The sequence below is a fragment of the Rhinichthys klamathensis genome, unplaced genomic scaffold (genome assembly GCF_029890125.1).
Source record: "Rhinichthys klamathensis goyatoka isolate OS25496 unplaced genomic scaffold, OSU_Roscu_1.1 h1tg000253l_1, whole genome shotgun sequence".
NCBI lineage: Eukaryota > Metazoa > Chordata > Actinopteri > Cypriniformes > Leuciscidae > Rhinichthys > Rhinichthys klamathensis.
This window is the reverse complement of record NW_026606775.1, coordinates 991748-1011974: the sequence shown is the minus strand read 5'-3', so window position 1 is coordinate 1011974 and position 20227 is coordinate 991748. Positions and strand designations below refer to the sequence as shown.

The window sequence follows — 20227 nt, the reverse complement described above, 5'->3', positions numbered from 1 at the left end:
AGAGCTGCAGCAGAGTCTGAACAAATTACAACTCTCTCCGGCCTCACCTCTTCTATCCATTGTAATCCTAGGATTATAGCAGTAATTTCAGCTGTAAATACAGATACTCCATCATTAATTCTTTTGCAAATTACAACATTAAACTCTGGAATGTATACTCCTACTCCTACATGCTCACTCCTTGGGTCTTTAGATCCGTCAGTAGATAACACTTTCTCTGACAAGCGGATGCAATGAGACCCGTTTTCCGGTTTGGTCACGTGACGCTCGGCATAAAGCCTATTCACATATTAATTGAATAATTTAACTCGTTTCATCCTTATAAAATCTGGAGTCACATAAAAATGAATTACCTTCATATAGAGCCGTTTTAAATGCTATATAACCATATCAAAATGATCTATATTTCTAAAATCAAGCACCACATGGTCATTTAATTTAAGAAGTGTAATGATTACAGTATTTCAGTATAATCTCAGTAACCTCGAATTTGGCAGATCTGGTGTCCCCCACAATAGTTCACCAAATAAGAAAGCTTTAGCTCAACTGTTAATGGCAATATAAATTAAATTAAATAACGAGCAATATATGATAAATTATTCTGGAATATACATTTAAATTATAATAATCGTGTATAGTACTTGTTATCCACATTTTGATGGTCAAGTGTTAGATTATTTCCTTTTGTGGCATCATTCTCAGTCCCTTAATCAATGGTTGATTTCTGTCGTCTAATTTTAGATTTCTTATTAGTTTAGATATTAATTGACCCTTCGCTAAGCCCCGCCCTCCTTAGTTACTGTTGCTACGCCTGTCAAGCTTTCGCGGCTGCCACGTCTATTACAGTGTGAATGCACCGGTGTCAGACATTACCAAGGAGATATTTAGTCATTTTTGGCGAACAAGTGAAATATCTGAGAGAGCAAGACAAAAGGGACAGCAGTATGCATTCGAGGGATATATCCACGACATAATATGCAACCGATTAGAGAATAATTTCATCAAAATTGAAGCTAAAGCCTATAACGTTAGGTCCCAGCGCAAGCAGCAGCCGCCTCCTTAGCAGACCATTCACATGGGAAACACACAAATTGAACAGCTATGTTCATGCACAGCAGAGTAAGTGAAATGTGAAAATAATCTAACATCAAATCAATTTAAATCAAACAGTTTATCCATCAATCTAACACCGGGAGAGCCGCGATCGGATTGGGGTAAAGTTACAGGGGTAGTGCTAAAGTTAACGTTAGTAGGCCGTCCGCCGTCGATTAACACAATGCTGAAACATATTTTAAAGTTTGTCAGTGAGCCTCCGTCTTGCCTTTAATCGTCTTATTTTACGTTCAAATATATGTATTATGAACAAAGAACCGCCATTATTTCCAAGCAATAGGCGTTTTTTTTTTGTTAATCCTGTCGACATTTAGTTGTGAATGGGTCTCCACACTGCTTGATCCACGCCCGGGATTTCTCCCCTTTGGCTTTTAGGTTTCGGGAAGAGAAAAAATGCCACCCCACCGTCCAAACTTTTAGAATACCGGGTATCAGATTTGCACGATCCATGCGCACAACGCGTCGGCATGTTTCCCTCGCTCGAAAGCTTGACAGACCTCCCGCGCCTAGTTACGGTTGCTAAGCCACGATTGGCCAGTGGCGGTTTTCGGGCGTGGCTTAGCGAAGGGTCAATTGAATAACATAACTTGTGCCCTGATTTATCCTTATTATATGTTGGAATTTACATTAAAAAAAATCAACCTACAGTTATTTTATTTGCTACTAATATGTAACCATCAAAATGCTCTATATTTGAAGTAAACCAAAGACACCATATGTGTTTACTGTTAAAGTAATCCAGTATAAATTCAGTAACTTATCTTTGTTTTTTCCAGATCTGGTCCTGTGGGCGTCACTATCACACAGTGATCACAGTTCACACCTGCAGTGAAGCCCCTCCCACAACAATTCACCAATAAATACTGGGAATATTCCCATCATCCTACAAGAGAAGGACAAACTCCTGGAGTAGCAGCTGAAATCTGTGTGACTGTTAAAGATGGAGTTTATCAAAGAGGAGATGGAGTTCATTAAAGAGGAGATTGATTTTATTCAAGTGAAAATTGAAGACATGAGTGATCCAGAACCATCCAGAATAAAACATGAAGATACTAAGGAAGAAATAGGTTGGTGTCCATTCTTGATTCTTCATTGTTGACTGCTTTAGTAGCTCTGAAAATATGGATGAGAAATGCATCTAAATGATCATAACCCAGTTTTAATCGCATTAACAAGTGCATGACAGAACTGAACTCATATCAAAGATATTTTAAACAGACAGGTGTAGGGGTGTGTTGGTTATTATATAACCGTGAGACCGACGGTTATAGTTGAACACCGTCAATAAGAACTCTATAACCGCCAAAACCGTGTTATTAAAATATCTTGCAGATAAGGTTATATAGGCTACTAATATCAGTGTTGGGGAGTAACGGAATACATGTACCGTTGTTACGTATTCAGAAAACAAATTATGAGTAGCCTAACTGTAGTCTCCACAGAACATAAAATATTAATTTTATTTTATTTTTCGTGTTCGCATTTATGAGGAAAAAACAATGTTATGGACGTGAACGCTCTGAAAGCATTAAAACTTTTCACAGAGACATCAAACAGAAAGCACAAAACCTTTCTTTAAAATGAATTTTGTTTTGTATTAATTGTATCTTAATTTTAATCAGTGTTTCATCAACCAATTGCCTGGATTTAATAAATAAGAAGTAAATATAGCAGACAATAGATAATCATGAAACAGAGGCACCGGTGTTGTGCCTGGAGCTCGTCTCATAAATGAACCGAAACTCAGCGTATAAGGTAGGCCTACTTGCACTCACAGACATGTCTACTTTTAAACAGAACAATTCAAAATGAAAGAAAACAGACTACAGACTGCTCTCTACTTATGCAATCCGTATGAAATGTGCATTTCTTTCTGCCGCGTTCACTACTCGTCAGCATCATCAACTTCATCTTTGCAGCTGACACTGACAAAGAAAACACTTGTTTATTAATAAACAATTAAAATATCTCCTTGCTATATTTTACATATTCATAATCATTACTTTTGCCGGTTCTTCGCGACAGCTTTATTGCTTTATTGGCAGCGCCGCCCTTACATGTTACATGAATGCGTCACCACCGCATCACCACACCCACCAGAATAGGCCTGTTTTTTTTTTCGGTAAGGATTTGTTTACTGTGTGTGATTCATTTAATGGAAAACACATTCACTTCTAGTTGACTTGCTGTTAATTTTAAATAAACGTAGAGCAAGTAGCTAATCAGTGTCTGCTCGTTTATTCAAACTAAGTTGTCCTATAACAGACGAACGTCGCAACGCCCCGCCCCCTCCCCCGACGACGGTTATGTTACGAACGGTCACATTTGACTCACTTCATAACCGTCATCACCAATTCTGAAACCGGCACACCCCTAGACAGGTGTCTTGTTTTCTGCTTGCTAAGTGTTTTTAATTCTCATTTAAATAAACATTTAACCTCCTTGAACTGATTCTAACTGATTAATATGTTTATTTTAGACCAGATGGAATTGAAGGAGCAAATACAGAAACTAAATGACGTAAAGAAACACTGCGACTTCAAAACTCAAGGAACAAAAGCCAAAAAGCTGCACTCCTGCTCTCAGTGTGGAAAGAGTTTTTCTAAACCATCAGGTCTCAGTGTTCATCTGCTCCATCACTCTGGAGAAAAACCATTCAACTGTGATCAGTGTGGTAAATATTTTATTTCGTCATCAAATCTAAAACGACACATGAGAGTTCATTCAGATGAGAGGCCTTATGTGTGTTCTCTCTGTGGAAAGAGTTTTTCACAGCTGAAGAGTTTTAAACATCACCAGAAAACACATGATGGAGTGAGAGATCATGTGTGTTGTGACTGTGGGAAGAGCTTTACTAGAGCTGGTGATCTGAAACAGCACCAAAGAAGTCATACAGGAGAAAAACCTTACAAGTGCTCAATTTGTGACAAGAGCTTTGCTCGGTCCGGACACCTGAAAGAACATGGGCGAGTTCATACTAGAGAGAGGCCACACTACTGTACTCAGTGTGAGAAGACTTTCAAAGATGCAAAAAATTTAAAATATCATCTGCGCGTTCACTCTGGAGAAAAGCCATTTAACTGTGATCAGTGTGGAAAAAAGTTCATTTTGTCAAGACATCTGAAAAGTCACATGATCGTTCATTCAGATGAGAGGCCTTATGTGTGTTCTCTCTGCGGAAAGAGTTTTTCACGACTGAACTGTTTTAAACTGCACCAGAAAACACATAATGAAGTGAAAGATCATGTTTGTTGTGACTGTGGAAAGAGCTTTATTAGAGCTGACTATCTGAAACGGCACCAAAAAACTCATACTGGAGAAAGACCTCACAAGTGCTCATACTGTGACAAGAGTTTCGCTTTGCCTGGAACTCTGAAAGTACATGAGCGACTTCATACTGGAGAGAAGCCGCACCACTGTACTCAGTGTGAGAAGACTTTTAAACATTTAGCAAGCCTTCATATACATATGAAAAAATGTTTCAAGTGAGCAACATTTGTTTTCATGTCAAATACAATAAAGTAAATTGAGATAAAATATGGAGTTTTTCATAAAATCACTATATCATATTGATTAATTTGGTTAATTTGATGAAAAGCTTGGTTAACTAGACAGATTTAATGGGTTAGTTCAGGCAAAAATGAAAATTCTGTCATTAATTACTGACCCTCATGATCTTCCAAACCTGTAAGATAAAACACAAATGAAGATCTTTTTTGATGAAATCTGAGAGCCTAATTTCAATCTGTTAATAAAGGCCTTCTGAAGCGAAGCGATGCGTCTGTGTAAGAAAAATATCCATATTTAACACTTTATAAAGTAAAATAACCAGCTTCCGGCCAAATGAACATATGGATTCCACTTAAGTGGAAAGCGCAACTTATGCGAGTAATGCGACGTACTGCTAGTATGTACGCTACGCCATGACGCACGATGCTACTTCTGACGTTATAAGTTGCGTAAGTTGTACATACTGTGTATGGCCGTTTGGCCTGATGCTAAAATTTTACTTACATGTTAATTATGAATATTTTCCTTACACATACTCATCGCTTTGCTTCAGAAGGCCTTTATTAACCCCCGGGAGCCGTGTGGAGCACTTTTATTATGGATAGATGCACTTTTATGGATTTCAAAACAGAAACACCCATTCATTGCCATTATAACTCTGATTGTATTCGTCAGAAAGAAGAATGTCTTATAAACTTTGGATGACTTGAGGGTGAGTAAATCATGGGCTAATTTAATTTTTTGGATAAACTATTCCTTTAAGGGTGCTTTCACACTGGCAGTAAGCTCGGGCTCGGACCGCAGCAAACGAGAAAGCACCCTTATGGCTCGTTTCCACCGAGCGTTGCGGTACAGTACAGTACGCAATTATTTCCGTTTCCACTGTCAAAAGTTGTGAATGGTACCAAAGTGCCGAACCGTACCATACCACTGTTTCGGTACCCTTCCGTTGGCGTACCTAGCAAAGTTGTATGGTATTAAAGGGTGGAGCTAGACTCACTGCAAAATGTTGATTGGTTGACAGAGTATCGTCACTTGCGCGTGCTACAAGGGGAATGACAACATAATAATAATAATAATAAGGGGAATGACAACGCCATTTTTTAATATACAGTTGAAATATAATACTACTGTTATTGTGTCTCTCTTGACAGTGTTCCGCAGTAGCATCTCTACTAATAGCGAAAGTGTAAGTTTATCTGTTTCAAGAACAGTGCCGATATTACTTCGCTAGTGAGAAATGTCATGCAGCTTTTAAGTTGCTAAACTATTTTACTGATAATATCATCAGAGTAGGGCTGACAACATGTTTCTGTGTGAGTGTGTGCGTTTGAGCGGGAGAAAGAGCATGCACCTTCTGTACATAACAAAATGTAATTTAGTTTGTGGCAAAAAACATGGAAATAATTTGTCGTTTTTATCCTATTGTTTACTATGGGTGTGTTCACACTTGGCATGTTTGGTTCGATTAAAACAAACGCTGGTGGGATTGCTCAGTTGGTGCGTTTCATTTGAACAAGTGTGAACACTTTCATCTGAACCCTGGTGCCACCAAACAAGCGGATCGAGTCGCTGAAAAGATGAGTCTCGGTCTGTTTTAAAACTAACTCTAGTGCGAATGAAATATGAATTTGAATGAAATATGAACGGAACCAGGGGTGGATCTACGGGTTGGCAAAGGGTGGCAGCTGCCACCCCTGGGATACAGTCTTGCCACCCCTGTTGCCACCCCATTTATAAATCAGATAATATTTTTTAAGTATATTTTATGTTCATAGCCTACACGTTGAAGGCCAAGGAGACGTGCACCAAACTCCTCTCAAACAGAAATCGCCGATTTAGAATCCCCTCCCCCTCACAATGGTTTCACCCATCACCAGCACAGCAGCGACCCCTGCGAAATTTCACCAGTCACTCACGCCAGCAGGCGCAGTGTTGCCAACTTAGCGCCTTTGTTGCAATATTTAGCGACTTTTCAGACCCCATTAGCGACATTTTTTCAAAAAAGTGACAAGCGACAAATCTAGCGACTTTTTTAGACAAAGCTCAGTAACCTCCAAATGTTGCCAGTACTATCCTGCGAAAGCTCTTGCTTTCTCCCTGCCGTCGCTCTCTCTCTCTGCATCTCCCCTGTTCAGTGAATGGCTGAGAGGAGTTTCACGGACTTATCACTTATCTGCTTCTCTTTTGTTTTATATTTACAGAATTTAGTTTGACCATTTTTTTTTTTTTTTTTTGTGCTTATTACTTGTAATCATAGAGCTTTCATCTTGTTCCCGAACTCTCTCAGTCAATTCAGATATTTTTAACATAAATTTTTTGTCATTCACTATATCATAGCCACTTGTTCTATTGTCTGAAAAAATAATATAGGAAATGAAAAGAGCTTATATACTATTAGGCTATATGATATGATATGATATTAAAATACACTACGTGAGCATGAATTTAGAGAGACACAAATTCCACTATTCCACATCTGAACACCACCAAAGTCTTCAACCAGCAGAAATTTGGCAGACTTGGTACAAAACTGTCGGTTTATTGAAGACTGGCATTTCATACAATGTATCAGTGCCATGACCAAACTTGCAAAAATCATGATCAACTAGAGAGAACATAAACAGTAACATTGTTAACAGCTGTTCATGGCTCTGCAGCATTGTTAGTTAAAAAAAAAAACTTCTCATGGGAATACACAATAGTATGTATCTAGTGAAAGTATTTACATTTTACTAAGGATTAAGATTCAATTGACATGGAGATGAATTGGAATTGTACGACATGGTTTCAACCAACATGCTACATGTAAAAACATTTTTTTTTAATCTCCTGGGGAGCATACGCCCAAACCCCCCTAGAATTGCTTTTTCACAAAGTACAATTTAAGAATAGACTACACAGACTGTTGATAGTGATTACACAGAGAAAGGGTCCACAATTGACAAATTAAGACCCACACCATCCAAAAACCCAGCTAAATCTCTGATTTGACTCCCACTCCGTGTAATGTAGTGTAGAGAACAAAACACATTCAATGAAAACCGTAGTATTTTAAATTATGAATAATGTCCATGGCCCCTCTCCTGAAACCTCATGCCACCCCTTTGTCACCCCAGGAAAAAATCTCTAGATCCGCCACTGAACGGAACACGAACCAAAGACATGTAAACGAACCAAAAACAGGAAGATGAGACCCTGAAAAAGACACAATCCTAATGCAGACCTGTTTTTTCTCATCATAGTTGCGATGTTGTTCAGTTCGGTACAGTTATCAGAACCGGTAATGTGCCGAATTTCAACCCCCGCCAACATTATTACCCCCCTAGTATTGGTAGGTTTAGGATTAGTTGTGGGGGAGGGGTTAGGATTAGGCAATCAGGTACTGACTTCAATAAGGGGGGTATAATTTGGCAGAGCATTGAGTTTCGGGGCAACACCAGGACTCCTCGCAGCATATCAATTGTGTTTGTGACGGAGGGATTCCTGCTGTTGTTTTGACTCTTTCACACATTTTATAAGCTCTTAACGAGTTCTCAGCTGGTCAAAATACCATATTATGCAGGGTATGCAGATACAATGCATTTACCGCAGTCCGCCAAATCCAGGCCGTATCCAGATCTGATGAAGGATCTGCGCCTGGACACGACGACAACGCAGTCCTGAAGTGTCAACTAGTCTCTCCCCTATGGTGGACCTGCGCCTGGACCCATCCTCAATGCATCCCTGAAGTGCCAGCCTCATCAGCCCTGTGAAGGCCTCCTCGACACGACACCCATCGGCACTGATCCTCAACAAACTCGTCTCCATACCGGTGTGATGACTCCTACATTGTGACTTGGAAGGCCACGACGTGCCTAAATTCAGGGTCCGAGTGTCAGCTGGATAATCGATGTAGATATTGTTCAGTCTATCTGTCCATGTGTGGAAATTTACGATGTTTATCTATTTCTCAGAATCATTTAACCTGAAACAAGGACGTAGATTAGACCTTTCTGAAGGGTATTATTGCTGTGATTTTTGTAACTGTAACAGAGCGGCGTACAAACTCCTTCTGCCTGATGAAATTACAATCTTCAGTAAAACCTTTCTTCAATTGACTGCACTCTTGACTCCAGGTCTTCATTCATCATATCTGGTTCTGGGTCTTTAACTGTATTATCCTCTTACAGTAATCTAGAAGTTTTACAAAGCTTTTTACAATGGATACCATTTAAAACATGTTAAGTCTATCCTTCACAGCCTCGCTGTCATACCTGTCATGGCGCTGCTCTGAGTAAGGTCTAGTTCCCTGTTTTCACCTCATTAATTATGGTGAAGTCAACAGGTTGAGGCAACCGCCAATGCTCTTATTATGGAGAAAACTGATCCTAGACCAGCAGTTATGAACAGTTTTTCTCTCTAAAAACAATCAAAAGCTACAGCAGGCAATGGTTTGAGTGAGAACTCTTCTCCAGCCTTACACACACACACACACACCTCCTATGATTATTTACCTTCGTGTTTTGTTCTTATTCTGTTTACTGACTATTTTATTTTCTGACTATTCATGTTTTAATGAAACTGTTGGCTGACAATAAATCACATTTTTCATTGAAGTCCAGCTTAATTAACCAAGATCCGCTCACTTTAAAGTTTCTGGCCTCCCCACTGCTGTAGATATCTATTCATGTATTCACAAGAAAACCCTGTAATTAGGCTACAATTACATAATAAGGGAGACATGTAAAAAAAAAAAACAATACTGTAACTGTAATCGAGTTGAATCCATATATTATATGTATTATTACTGTGCATTGTTAATTATTATAATAGTGGATTTGGTCCATAACATTGCGGAGATGTGATTTACTGAAAGCGGCCCCTTTAAGAAATATGACACCGCGCGCACTGAGCATGCGCAGAAGAGAGAAGTGCGAGAGCCTCTATAGTTTTGTTTTCTTCCTTCTGTCCCTCTCTCGCTATCTTTTAGTTTTTTTCCTTTGACGCTATTATGAATGTAACAGTTGAACACGTTGTGATCCCTTGTAAGTGTATGTTATGTTAATGTTCTTGTTGCAATAAAAAAGAGAAAATGTAAACATTCGAAGCTGAAAGTGACGCTGTTAACGATCGTGAATGAAGAGCAAATATGAAATATTTTTTTCCAGATGCCGTATATTTCCAGTCTGCAGGTCAGAGATGTTATATTTATCATGTAAGAATTGATGTTTGTGTTACCTAAATTTCGTAGCGTAACGTACAGAGACTTAAATCATTCGTTTTGATTAGATATATGTATATAGGCATATTGTGTATGATTTCTTGTGATGTTATCTTCTTGTGGCTTGTTTCATCCATATAAAATCTAGAGTCACAAATATATAACCATATCAAAATGATCTATATTTCTTAAATCAAGCACATTATGGTCATTTAATTTAAGAAGTGTAATTATTAAACTATTTCAGTATAATTTGAATAACCTTGAATTTGGCAGATCTGGTGTCCCTCAGAACAATTCAACAATTAAGAAAGCTTTAGTTGCAATTGTAATATATGATAAATTTAACTAAATAATGAGCAATATATGATCATTTATTCTGGAAAAAAAAAACACTTAAATGATCATAATCCTGTATAGTACTTGTTATCCACATTTTGATGGTCAAGTGCTGGTTAGATTATTTCCTTTTGTGCCATCATTCTCAGTACCTAAATCAATGGTTGATTTCTGTCATCTAATGTTAGATTTCTTATTTTAGATATTAATTGAATAATAGAATCTGTGCCCTGTTTTATCCTTATTATATGCTGGTATTTTCATACAAATGATCAACCTACAGTTTTTTTATTTGCTGCTAATATGTAACCATCAAAATGCTCTATATTTGAACTAAAACAAAGACACCATATGTGTTTACTGTTAAAGTATTCCAGTATAAATTCAGTAACTTGTAGGCATGTAACGATTCACTGAACTCGCGATGCGATACGATTCACGATACTGGTCTCACGATACGATTTTCTCACGATTTTTTGTACAAAATGAGATTTAAGAAAGATAAATGAAAAACTGTCTTTTATTGTTTCATTCTCACTCAGACAATGTTGCACATTTATTTCTGAAACTGAAATATCTTTGTCAAATAAAACTAAATTGAAATATTAAAACAAATCCCAAATCAAATAAATAATACAAATAAAATACATCTCTTAATATAAACAAACTAAGGCTTTGCTGGTGCTCTTTCCTAGCTTAGAATCTTTTTTTTATTTACATGTTTTTTTTAAGAAATATCAGCATATCCACATTTTCTGGCAGAAGCTGAGATCTCTGCACATTCACAATGTCCCCTGCTGATGAAAAAACCCTTTCACTAGGGACAGAGGTGGCTGGTGTGGAGAGATATGCTTTTGCTATACTGGATAGCAGTGGGTAAAGCCTAGCATTCTCTTTCCACCACTTGAGTGGACAGCTATTGAGGGAAATGGATGTTTCAGCTCTGTACTTATTAATTTCTGCATCAATCTGACTGATGTGCTGTGCAACTGGTTCATCAAAAGTCCCTCCAAGGAGATCTTCCAATGCTGTTTTCTTGGAAGGAGGTTGTTTCAGCTCTGCTCCTGCTCTGTCTGTCTGGTCAAGAGGCTGCTCTGCTGCAGGGGGGTGACCACTGACACCTTCTGTGCCCTCATCCTGCACAGAGGAATAGCAGAAATAAAAAGACTAAGTAAAATCTAAGTACAACATTGACAGGGGTTTCACATTGTTATAAAGGCAAGATTTTAATGTCATTTGTTATAATTTGTATCATTACTCAGAGTTAACACGAACACATTTGGAAACACATTTAGCAATCATAAATCATAATAAACAAATTATTTAAAAAAAATTAATTTAGAGAAAGAGTAAAATAAATACAATACCTGGTTCTGCAACATCAGTACAGCTTTCTGAAGTCTGTGGAATACATCATCGCGTTGGTCTTTATTTAGATGAGGCAGAGCCCGGAATCTGGGGTCTAATGCGGTGCATTCCAGCAGGTGGTTGTACTCTGAAGTGTATCTGTTGTAAAGGTTGTTCAGTATAGCTCTCTTTATGTTGCTCACAGTGGGGGAATCTTCTTCGTTGGATGCCATGTTATGCTCGATCATATGCTTTAAGGGCACAATGAGAGACACAGTGGGGTTTTTTTCGTCACACAGCACAGTGGTGGCCGTTTTGAGTGGCTTTAGAAGCTTCACCATGTCCTCCGCATCACGGATGTCTGAGCCATCCAAAGTATCGATGTCACGGACATTTCGTCGAACGTCGTTGCTCAGGAGAGTTGCTGTCACAGCCGCTTGCTGTTCGAGATAGCGTTCGATCATATCCAGACTGCTGTTCCAGCGCGTAGCGACATCGATGATTAACTTATGCGGTGGAAGCTCCAGTAGTATCTGTTTAGCTGCGAGCGCAGCTGTGGCTGTGGAGCTTCGGTGAAAGAAGGCAGCAATACGCCTCACTCTGCCCAACAAACGGCTCACGCGGGGCACACTCAAACCCGCTTGGCTAGCTAAGTTCAAAGTGTGGGCAAAACACCTGACATGGGGGGCCAGCCCAGCCTCTCTGACAGCAACATCCATATTCCTCGCGTTGTCCGTGACCACAGCAATTCCATGGTTGGCCTTTTGAATCCCCCATTCACTCACAGCTGATTTTAAAACTTCAGCAATATTAGCTCCTGTGTGTGTTTCGAACAATGGGCGAGTTTGGAGAACAAAATTAACCATCTCCCATTCACTGGTTATCACGTGGGCTGTGACCGTAAGATAACTCTGGGTAGCCCTGGAGGTCCAGCCGTCGGTTGTAATTGATACACTATATGCTTTTCTGAGGGTCTCAATTACCTTAGATTTTGTTTCCCTGTAAAGCGCTGGCATGACAGTCTGGCTAAAGTGGGGGCGTGATGGGATGGTGTATTTTGGCTCCAATTTGTTGACGAGTAGCCTAAATCCTTCATTTTCTACGACAGAAAACGGCCTCATATCTTTTGCCATGAAAACACCGATACACCTTGTGATCTCCTTGGCTCTCGCACTCGTTGCCGCGAGTGGGGCTGCAAATCCGCCAGTCAGTGTGGTTTGGCCCACTAACAGTTTTTTAGGTGCAGACGGCGGTGACTGGAGCTTCTCACTATGGTGACGGTTTGTATGCTGCATCATGTTTGTTGTGCTATTGGTGTATATTAAAATCCTCTTGCAGTATCTGCACACAGTTTTTGTTTTGTCCGTTACCACCTCTCCGCTTTCATTTTTAGTCTTCGCAAAGCCAAAATGCCGCCACACGTCCGATTTGAATGAGGTTGGGGCATCCGCAATATCAACGTCTACACTTGCCGCCGCCATTATTGCTACTGTTTAAAGCTACAGTCAGCTTGTTCGCTGCTATCGCACTTCGCGCCTGTAAAGCGAGGTCAAAATACTGCTTCAGCGCCCCCTGCTGTTTAAAACGTGTATCGCGATTCGTTTAACATCTCAACCGACTTGAATCGTGACACATGTGTATCGATTTTCAACCGGTTGCGAGTGAATCGTTACATCCCTAGTAACTTGTCTTTGATTTTTCCAGATCTGGTCCTGTGGGCGTCAGTATCACACAGTGATCACAGTTCACACCTGCAGTGAAGCCCCTCCCACAACAATTCACCAATAAATACTGGGAATATTCCCATCATCCTACAAGAGAAGGACAAACTCCAGGAGTAGCAGCTGAAATCTGTGTGACTGTTAAAGATGGAGTTTATTAAAGAGGAGATTGAGTTTATTAAAGAGGAGATTGAGTTTATTAAAGAGGAGATTGAAAACATGAGTGATCCAGAACCATCCAGAATAAAACATGATACTGAGGAACAAATAGGTTGGTGTCCATTCTTGATTCTTCATTGTTGACTGCTTTCGTAGCTCTGAAATATGGATGACAAATGATAGAGAAATGCATCTAAATGATCATAAGCCACTTTTAATCGCATTAACAAGTGAATGATAGAACCGAACTTTGCACATTAAAGATACTTTATACAGACAGGTGTCTTGTTTTCTGCTTGCTAAGTGTTTTTAATTCTCACATTTAACCTCATTGAACTGATTCTAACTGATTAATATGTTTATTTTAGTCCAGATGGAAGTGAAGGAGGCGAGACAGAAACTAAATGACGTAAAGAAACACTGCGACTTCAAAACTCGAGGAACAAAAGCCAAAAAACTGCACTCCTGCTCTCAGTGTGGAAAGAGTTTCCAAAAGAAAGGAAACCTTACGAGACATATGAGAATTCACACTGGAGAGAAACCGTATCCATGCACTCAGTGTGAGAAGAGTTTTACTCAAGCATCAGCTCTCAATCTTCATCTGCTCTGTCACTCTGGGGAAAAACCATTCAACTGTGATCAGTGTGGTAAAGGTTTTAATTTGTCATCAAATCTTAAAAAACACCTGATCGTTCATTCAGATGAGAGGCCTTATGTGTGTTCTCTCTGTGGAAAGAGTTTTTCACGACTGTACAGTTTTAAACTGCACCAGAAAACACACGATGAAGTGAGAGATCATGTGTGTTGTGACTGTGGGAAGAGCTTTGCTGCATCTGGTGAACTGAAACAGCACCAAAGAATTCATACTGGAGAAAAACCTTACAAGTGCTCATATTGTGACAAGAGTTTCACTCAGTTGGGAACACTGAATTCACATGAGCGAGTTCATACTGGAGAAAAACCTTACAAGTGCTCATACTGTGACAAGAATTTCACTCAGTCTGGACACCTGAAACTACATGAGCGAGTTCATACTGGAGAAAAGCCGTACTGCTGTACTACGTGTGAAAAGAGTTTTAAATGTTTATCAACCCTTCAAACTCATATGAAAAAATGTTTCAAGTGATCAACATTAGTTTTCATGTCAAACACGTTAAAGTAAATTGAGTAAATTCATATGGATTCTTTTTTTAAATCTCTGTATGAACTTTTTTGAAGCCATGAAGTGGTTATTGCAGCTGTTAATGGAGGGACAGAAAGCTCTCAGATGTCATTCAAGCCGGATAATAAAAGTTGTGGGGCAGTGGTGATAAGTATCTGTATAAGTAAGGAATAATTGACGACAGGCCTTTGAATTATTAGAAAATAATGCACACCTTAGCTGTTAATGTTATTTAATGCTGTTTACATTATTTTTTAATGATTCAATGGACTGGAGTCAAATATTCTGCTTATACTATAGTTACAACGCCTCAAGACATTTGTCAGGTTGTTTTCCGATTAAAGAGATAGTTCACACAAAGCTGAAAATTAGCCCATGATTTACTCACCCCAGACCTGCAAACTTGTCGCTTTTCGGCGATAATCGCCGTTTTCTTGGTCAATTGGGTCATTCACGTGAATCGCGTAGAACCGGAGAGTTGGCTGAATTGCGAGAATTCTAGAATTGCGAGAATTCTAGAATTGCGAAACATTATTGGATAATTCTTATAATTGACATTTCTCTGGGCCAATCGGAATCTTAGTACTTTTTCTCTTGGCCAATCGGAATCTTAGCACTTGCGTCAGAATCGCCATTGGATGAGACACCTGGCTACCACGCGAGTCTGATGGAAACTCATAACGTGAAGGAATCTTATGAGAAATTCGAGGTAAATCAAGCTTTTTTGGAGCAAAAACAACAGCTAGTTGTTTGCTTGATTCAATTAACGTTAGCTACCGCTTTGTTATGCTGCGCTCGTGACAGGGCGCTGAAAGAACGAGAGCCGGTCGCGCGCGCACTCTGTATTCAAACTGCCTTGCTCTCCCTCCATCGCGCATATTAATCAAAATCTATTGAGAATTGACACGATAGTAAAAGATCAAAAGACCAAAGTTTCACGTGGAGCATTTTCAGAGATTTTTTTCCTGAATTACCGCTGGGTGTGAATTGTAGCCTACTAAAATTGCCCTATCCTCTCTGAAAAGCGTTCCGCACATTCAGCTGACATAAACCACATTTTCAATAAACGAAAAACCTATCCAGTGATTAAATGTTTTCTGTGTTGACACAAATCTTTTTGAATGGTTTGAATGATTTACTTTTATGAATGGTTAAAATAACTGATCTGTCCAACATCTGTCTCTTCAAAAGAGATCTGAATCGGTGTATAACAAATCGATAACACCAAACTAGTTAATATTAACTATTCATAAACTGCACTTCTTAATCTTTATAAATAAATAGCATTTATTAATCTTTGGTAATGTTAATTTTACTATTTACTAGTAGTCTTATTACAGTTAAAAGTTCTATTTGTTAACATTAGTTAGCCTAATGCACTGTGAAGTAATATGAACAAACAACGAACAGGAGAACTCCGGTCAATTTTAACATTGAGCTCAGTTTTTTGTACATTTGGAGTGCTGTGAGTACAGACAAAAACGACAAAAATCGGTGTTGCCTACACCGTGTTATTCTCTTTTTAAAATTCGCACCCTGTTGACTTCAATGGGGCAAGTTCTAAACCTGCTTTTAGCCTCTTAACAACCTTAATGTGTCATTACAAGTGCACAGGGGATTGTTGAGGTCGCGCGCGCGATCATTGGTAACTAATATAACTAATGACAACATGTAACTGTAACTGTAACAACATGTAACTGTGTAACCACACCCTAGCAACCGTTTAAAGCTACCTAGCAACCACATTGCAACATATAGAAGCCATATTGCAGCTCCACAACATCGTTAAGACATTGTTGTTGGCTCGTATGCAATCATGTACAACATTGTAGCAACTCTCCTAGCAACCGAGCGGCGAGCCACTGCAAGCACCCCCCCCCCCCCCCCCCCCCCCCCCCCCCCCCCCTACCCTAAGTTGACCAAACTTGCTCGGAAGTATCTTTGTATACCTGTGACTAGTTCACCCTCAGAGAGGCTCTTCGGCACTTCAGGGAATGTGGTAACATGTCTATGTACATGTTTGAAACCTAGCAAAGTTAACATGCTGGTTTTCTTGGCCAAGAACTTGCCCTAAAGAGATAACCAAGGCAGTAACTTGCCCTAATGTGCCCTATATTCGGTACAGGCATCAGAACCGGGACTCCTCGCCGCATATCATTTGTGTGTGTGACGGAGGAATTCCTGCTGCTGTTTTGACTCCTTCACATTTGATAAGCTCTTCACGAGTTCTCAGCTGGTTAAAATACCATATGTAAGCTACGCACATACAACAAGAGCATTCAACCCAGAAAACAGCATTGTTTTGGATATTCGGTAAGTACCATATCAAAATAGGCAATACATCATCAAAGCCGACCAATCAGGTTGCGATAGTATTCCTTTGCCTTTGGGTTAGGTATATTTACATTATTTGTGTTATTTATTTATTTATTTATTGGTCCGGACCAAACAAACCAAGCGAACCGAACTACAAGTGTGAAAATTTTTCACCCTCATCATTCAAGTAATTTCATTCATTTGAGCTGAAATTGCTAGCTAACCATTACCATCCATCCATCCATCCATCTTCTTCCGCTTCAGGGCCGGGTCGCGGGGGCAGCAGTCTAAGCAGAGATGCCCAGACTTCCCTTTCCCTAGACACTTCCTCCAGCTCTTCCGGGGGGACACCGAGGCGTTCCCAGGCCAGCCGGGAGACATAGTCCCTCCTGCGTGTCCTAGGTCTTCCCCGGGATCTCCTCCCAGTGGGGTTAAGTTACCATTAGCTAACTCACACTCCAACTGAAAATAACGAAGCAATCACCAACAGAAAGACCTATTTATAATTTATTTTATTAAAATCTCACCTTGATTTTACTTGTGCAGTTTTCCACCGTCAAACCTCCAACCAACAGTCCTCTGATGGCCCGTCTTTTGGCCGCCAAGTTTCAGAGGGGTTTGGCCACTTTTTTAGCTGGCCAGGCTGATTTTAAAGGGGTCATCGGGTGCAAAATTCACTTTTATATGGTGTTTGCATATAAATGTGTGTTTTCAGTATGTGGACGTTACACTTTTAAGAAGGATGCGATGTCACTTCTTGGGGCAACACATTTATTTCTGTTCAAAGGTCAAACAAGGAATGGTTTTCATTGCATGTACACTGCACTTCATCACGTACTGAATGCTACTTTTATTCTGTTATTCAGCTACTGATGCATAGTGTAATGCTTGGGTGTCCCCTGCTAATGAGTAAATGTCACAATAATGTCTTTACCAAGGTAAAAATTTAAAGGGGGTGCAATTTTTATTCCCCTTTTAATGTCCCCTTTGAAATCCTCATTGCTACAGACACAACCACCATACAATGAAAAAAATCCATTCACTCCTTTTTTTTAATCCTCAAAAAGTCTAAACACTCTCAATAATCAAGCCATTTGGGTTTTCTGAGCAAAATGACATCAATTTCATTGTATGGCTCCACCCATGACCGTTGACAGACTGGCCCGTATTAGCATATTTCCCATTATACCATATTTCTGGCCTCAGCCATTTGTATACTGTCTGCCAAGGCAGGTTGCCAAGGTAGTACTATACTTCTCCTGTGTCGACACACCCCACGTAAGAGAGGGGTGAGCAAGTTGCTCATTATTAAAGAGACATGCACCAAACGAGTCGCTGTGAACAGACCTGATTTTCAGGTGGTAAAAAGGGTGTTGTTTTACACAACCATTGAGGAATTTTGACCAAATTATGTTACAATCTTTACATGAAGACCCTAAAGAACCATACCGATTTGGGCATCCAATGACCCCTTTAAGCTACTTCTAGCTTAAACCAGCCAACCAGCCTTTAAAAAAAAAAAAAAAAATGGGCCTATATATCTAAATTAATCAGTTTCAAAGGTGCTGATATATTTGTCAAATGGGGTCCAACTTGGGTTTAATGTATTTGTGTAAACATACTTATCATACTTATCTTACTCATACTTATCTTATGTTTTAAGATAACTGGACCACATTTGCTGCAACATGTGTGGGCCACATTTGGTTTATACCCAGATTAGCTAGATTGTGCCACATTTTTGCCAAAGGTGGCCAACATTTGTTTTCTGATATTTGGGCCATATTCATTATTTATCATACGGGCCACTTTAGACTCACATTCAGATTACACATAGCCGTGTGTAAAGCCCCGTACACACCGGGACGAATATCGGCGCGCGTTATTCGTCAGCGTTTTTCAACGAGTTTTTTGTGTTCACACCCAAGCGATTTTCGCTGACGTTGAGCCGAGTGAACATGCAAATTCATTCCCTGACATTAGATGGCGCTTAATGTAAAACAGAAATAGTCCTATTTTGTAGTCGCTGTCGCATTTGTCATATAGTTCTTTATGTTCCGACACCAACTAGACCAGCAGCTCTACATTCATCTTGCCTTGCATCTTCCTCGTCTTATTTCTTCCCGACAGTGTAGACCATAGATATCCATAATAAAGGCCATTGGCCAGCAGCGCGGACGAGACATCTAGCCTTTATTATGGATATCTATGGTGTGTAGACGCTACTTGGCGCATCTTCTTCGCCGTTACATTTGTGTGCTCGACACGACCGTTTTGTGTTTGAGCGCCCCCAAGTTGTGTTTTACTGTAACTTCAGAAGCTCCAGACACGTGAGCAAAAGCGGCAATCTCATTGGTCGGATAGTTTTTGACGCGGCGCGTCAAACCAAAAAAACGAACCCGAGGCTTTTTTTTAAAAATGACGCTTTTACGCGTGGCGTTTTTCGCGTCGGTGTGCACACTCACATAGGCGCCCTTTGTTTAGTCACGAGGCGTTAAACGTCGGCGAATAACGCCCGCGAAATTCGTCCCGGTGTGAACAGGCCTTAAGGCTATGTCTTTTTAGGCATATTTGCTTAAAAAGGCCTGCGTGTGATTTAAAATATTTGAGCCATATTTACCATGTTACACTTTGTCCATAAGAAGGCCTACAGTGATGCATCATTGCCATCATTACCTACCTTATGCTATCTGGTCTATTCAGTTGAGTCACATTGTTCACAGGCAGCCAATGAAGACCATTGGCTAGCATTATGCAAATTTGTTACATTGTTAAGTATCAGAAAGTGAGACTGGAATTGCTGACGACTCGTTACGGCAGTTCAAAATCGATTCTTTCTTTTGGGTGGCAATACCTTTTGTGCGCGTAAATCTTTAAAACTTAACAACAGCTAAATAACACACTGCCTGAAAGGTAATATTCAAAAAAGCATAATATTCAAAAAGCTGTTGTACATGGCAAATAACTTTTTAGAGCAAAATTATTTTTACACTGCTCTTTTACATAGAGGGACATTTAATATATCTAAAGTTCAGTACATCAGTCCATATAACACAATGCTCTTTTATGGTCTAGACCAGGGATTTTCAAAGTGTGAGGCTAGCCTCCCCAGAGGGGGCGCCAGAGCATTCCAGGGGAGGTGTGGAGAGTGGTTAAAATTATAGCCTAATAATTCATTTAAATTAATAAATTCAAAAAGTTAAATTGTTATTATTCTGAAAATAAGGCCTCGTTTACACTGCAGGTCTTGATGCCCAATTCTGATTTGTTACCTTTATCCGATTTTTTGACCGCCCGTTTCCACGTTCTGTCAACTGTATCCGATTCATGTGTTTACACTTGCCATTTATCTGAAAC

At 39.6% G+C, this 20227-nt stretch overlaps 2 protein-coding genes across 2 annotated transcripts in view; both read left to right on the top strand.

Annotated features, from left to right (window-relative positions):
* Positions 1 to 1833: 1833 nt before the first annotated feature.
* On the top strand, positions 1834 to 14545 carry LOC130101149 (gastrula zinc finger protein XlCGF7.1-like). Its single transcript, XM_056266736.1, has 2 exons — positions 1834 to 2180; positions 13761 to 14545. Exons 1-2 carry the CDS (start codon positions 2054 to 2056, stop codon positions 14516 to 14518), a joined length of 885 nt encoding a protein of 294 aa, XP_056122711.1. The 5' UTR covers positions 1834 to 2053; the 3' UTR covers positions 14519 to 14545.
* Positions 9700 to 20227, top strand: part of LOC130101124 (oocyte zinc finger protein XlCOF6-like) — a 297964-nt gene continuing 287436 nt past the window's right edge. Inside the window, exon 1 of the mRNA XM_056266702.1 lies at positions 9700 to 9797. The gene's annotated coding sequence lies outside the window, so the exon portion shown is untranslated. The remainder of the gene's footprint in view (positions 9798 to 20227) is intronic.

What these genes read in the sequence shown, in the direction of transcription:
- LOC130101149 (XM_056266736.1), top strand. Translation starts at nt 2,054, where the DNA reads ATGGAGTTTATCAAAGAGGAGATGGAGTTCATTAAAGAGGAGATTGAT. An exon ending in AGATACTAAGGAAGAAATAG is followed by an intron (nt 2,181 to 13,760) that starts GTTGGTGTCCAT and finishes TGTTTATTTTAG; the next exon opens with TCCAGATGGAAGTGAAGGAG.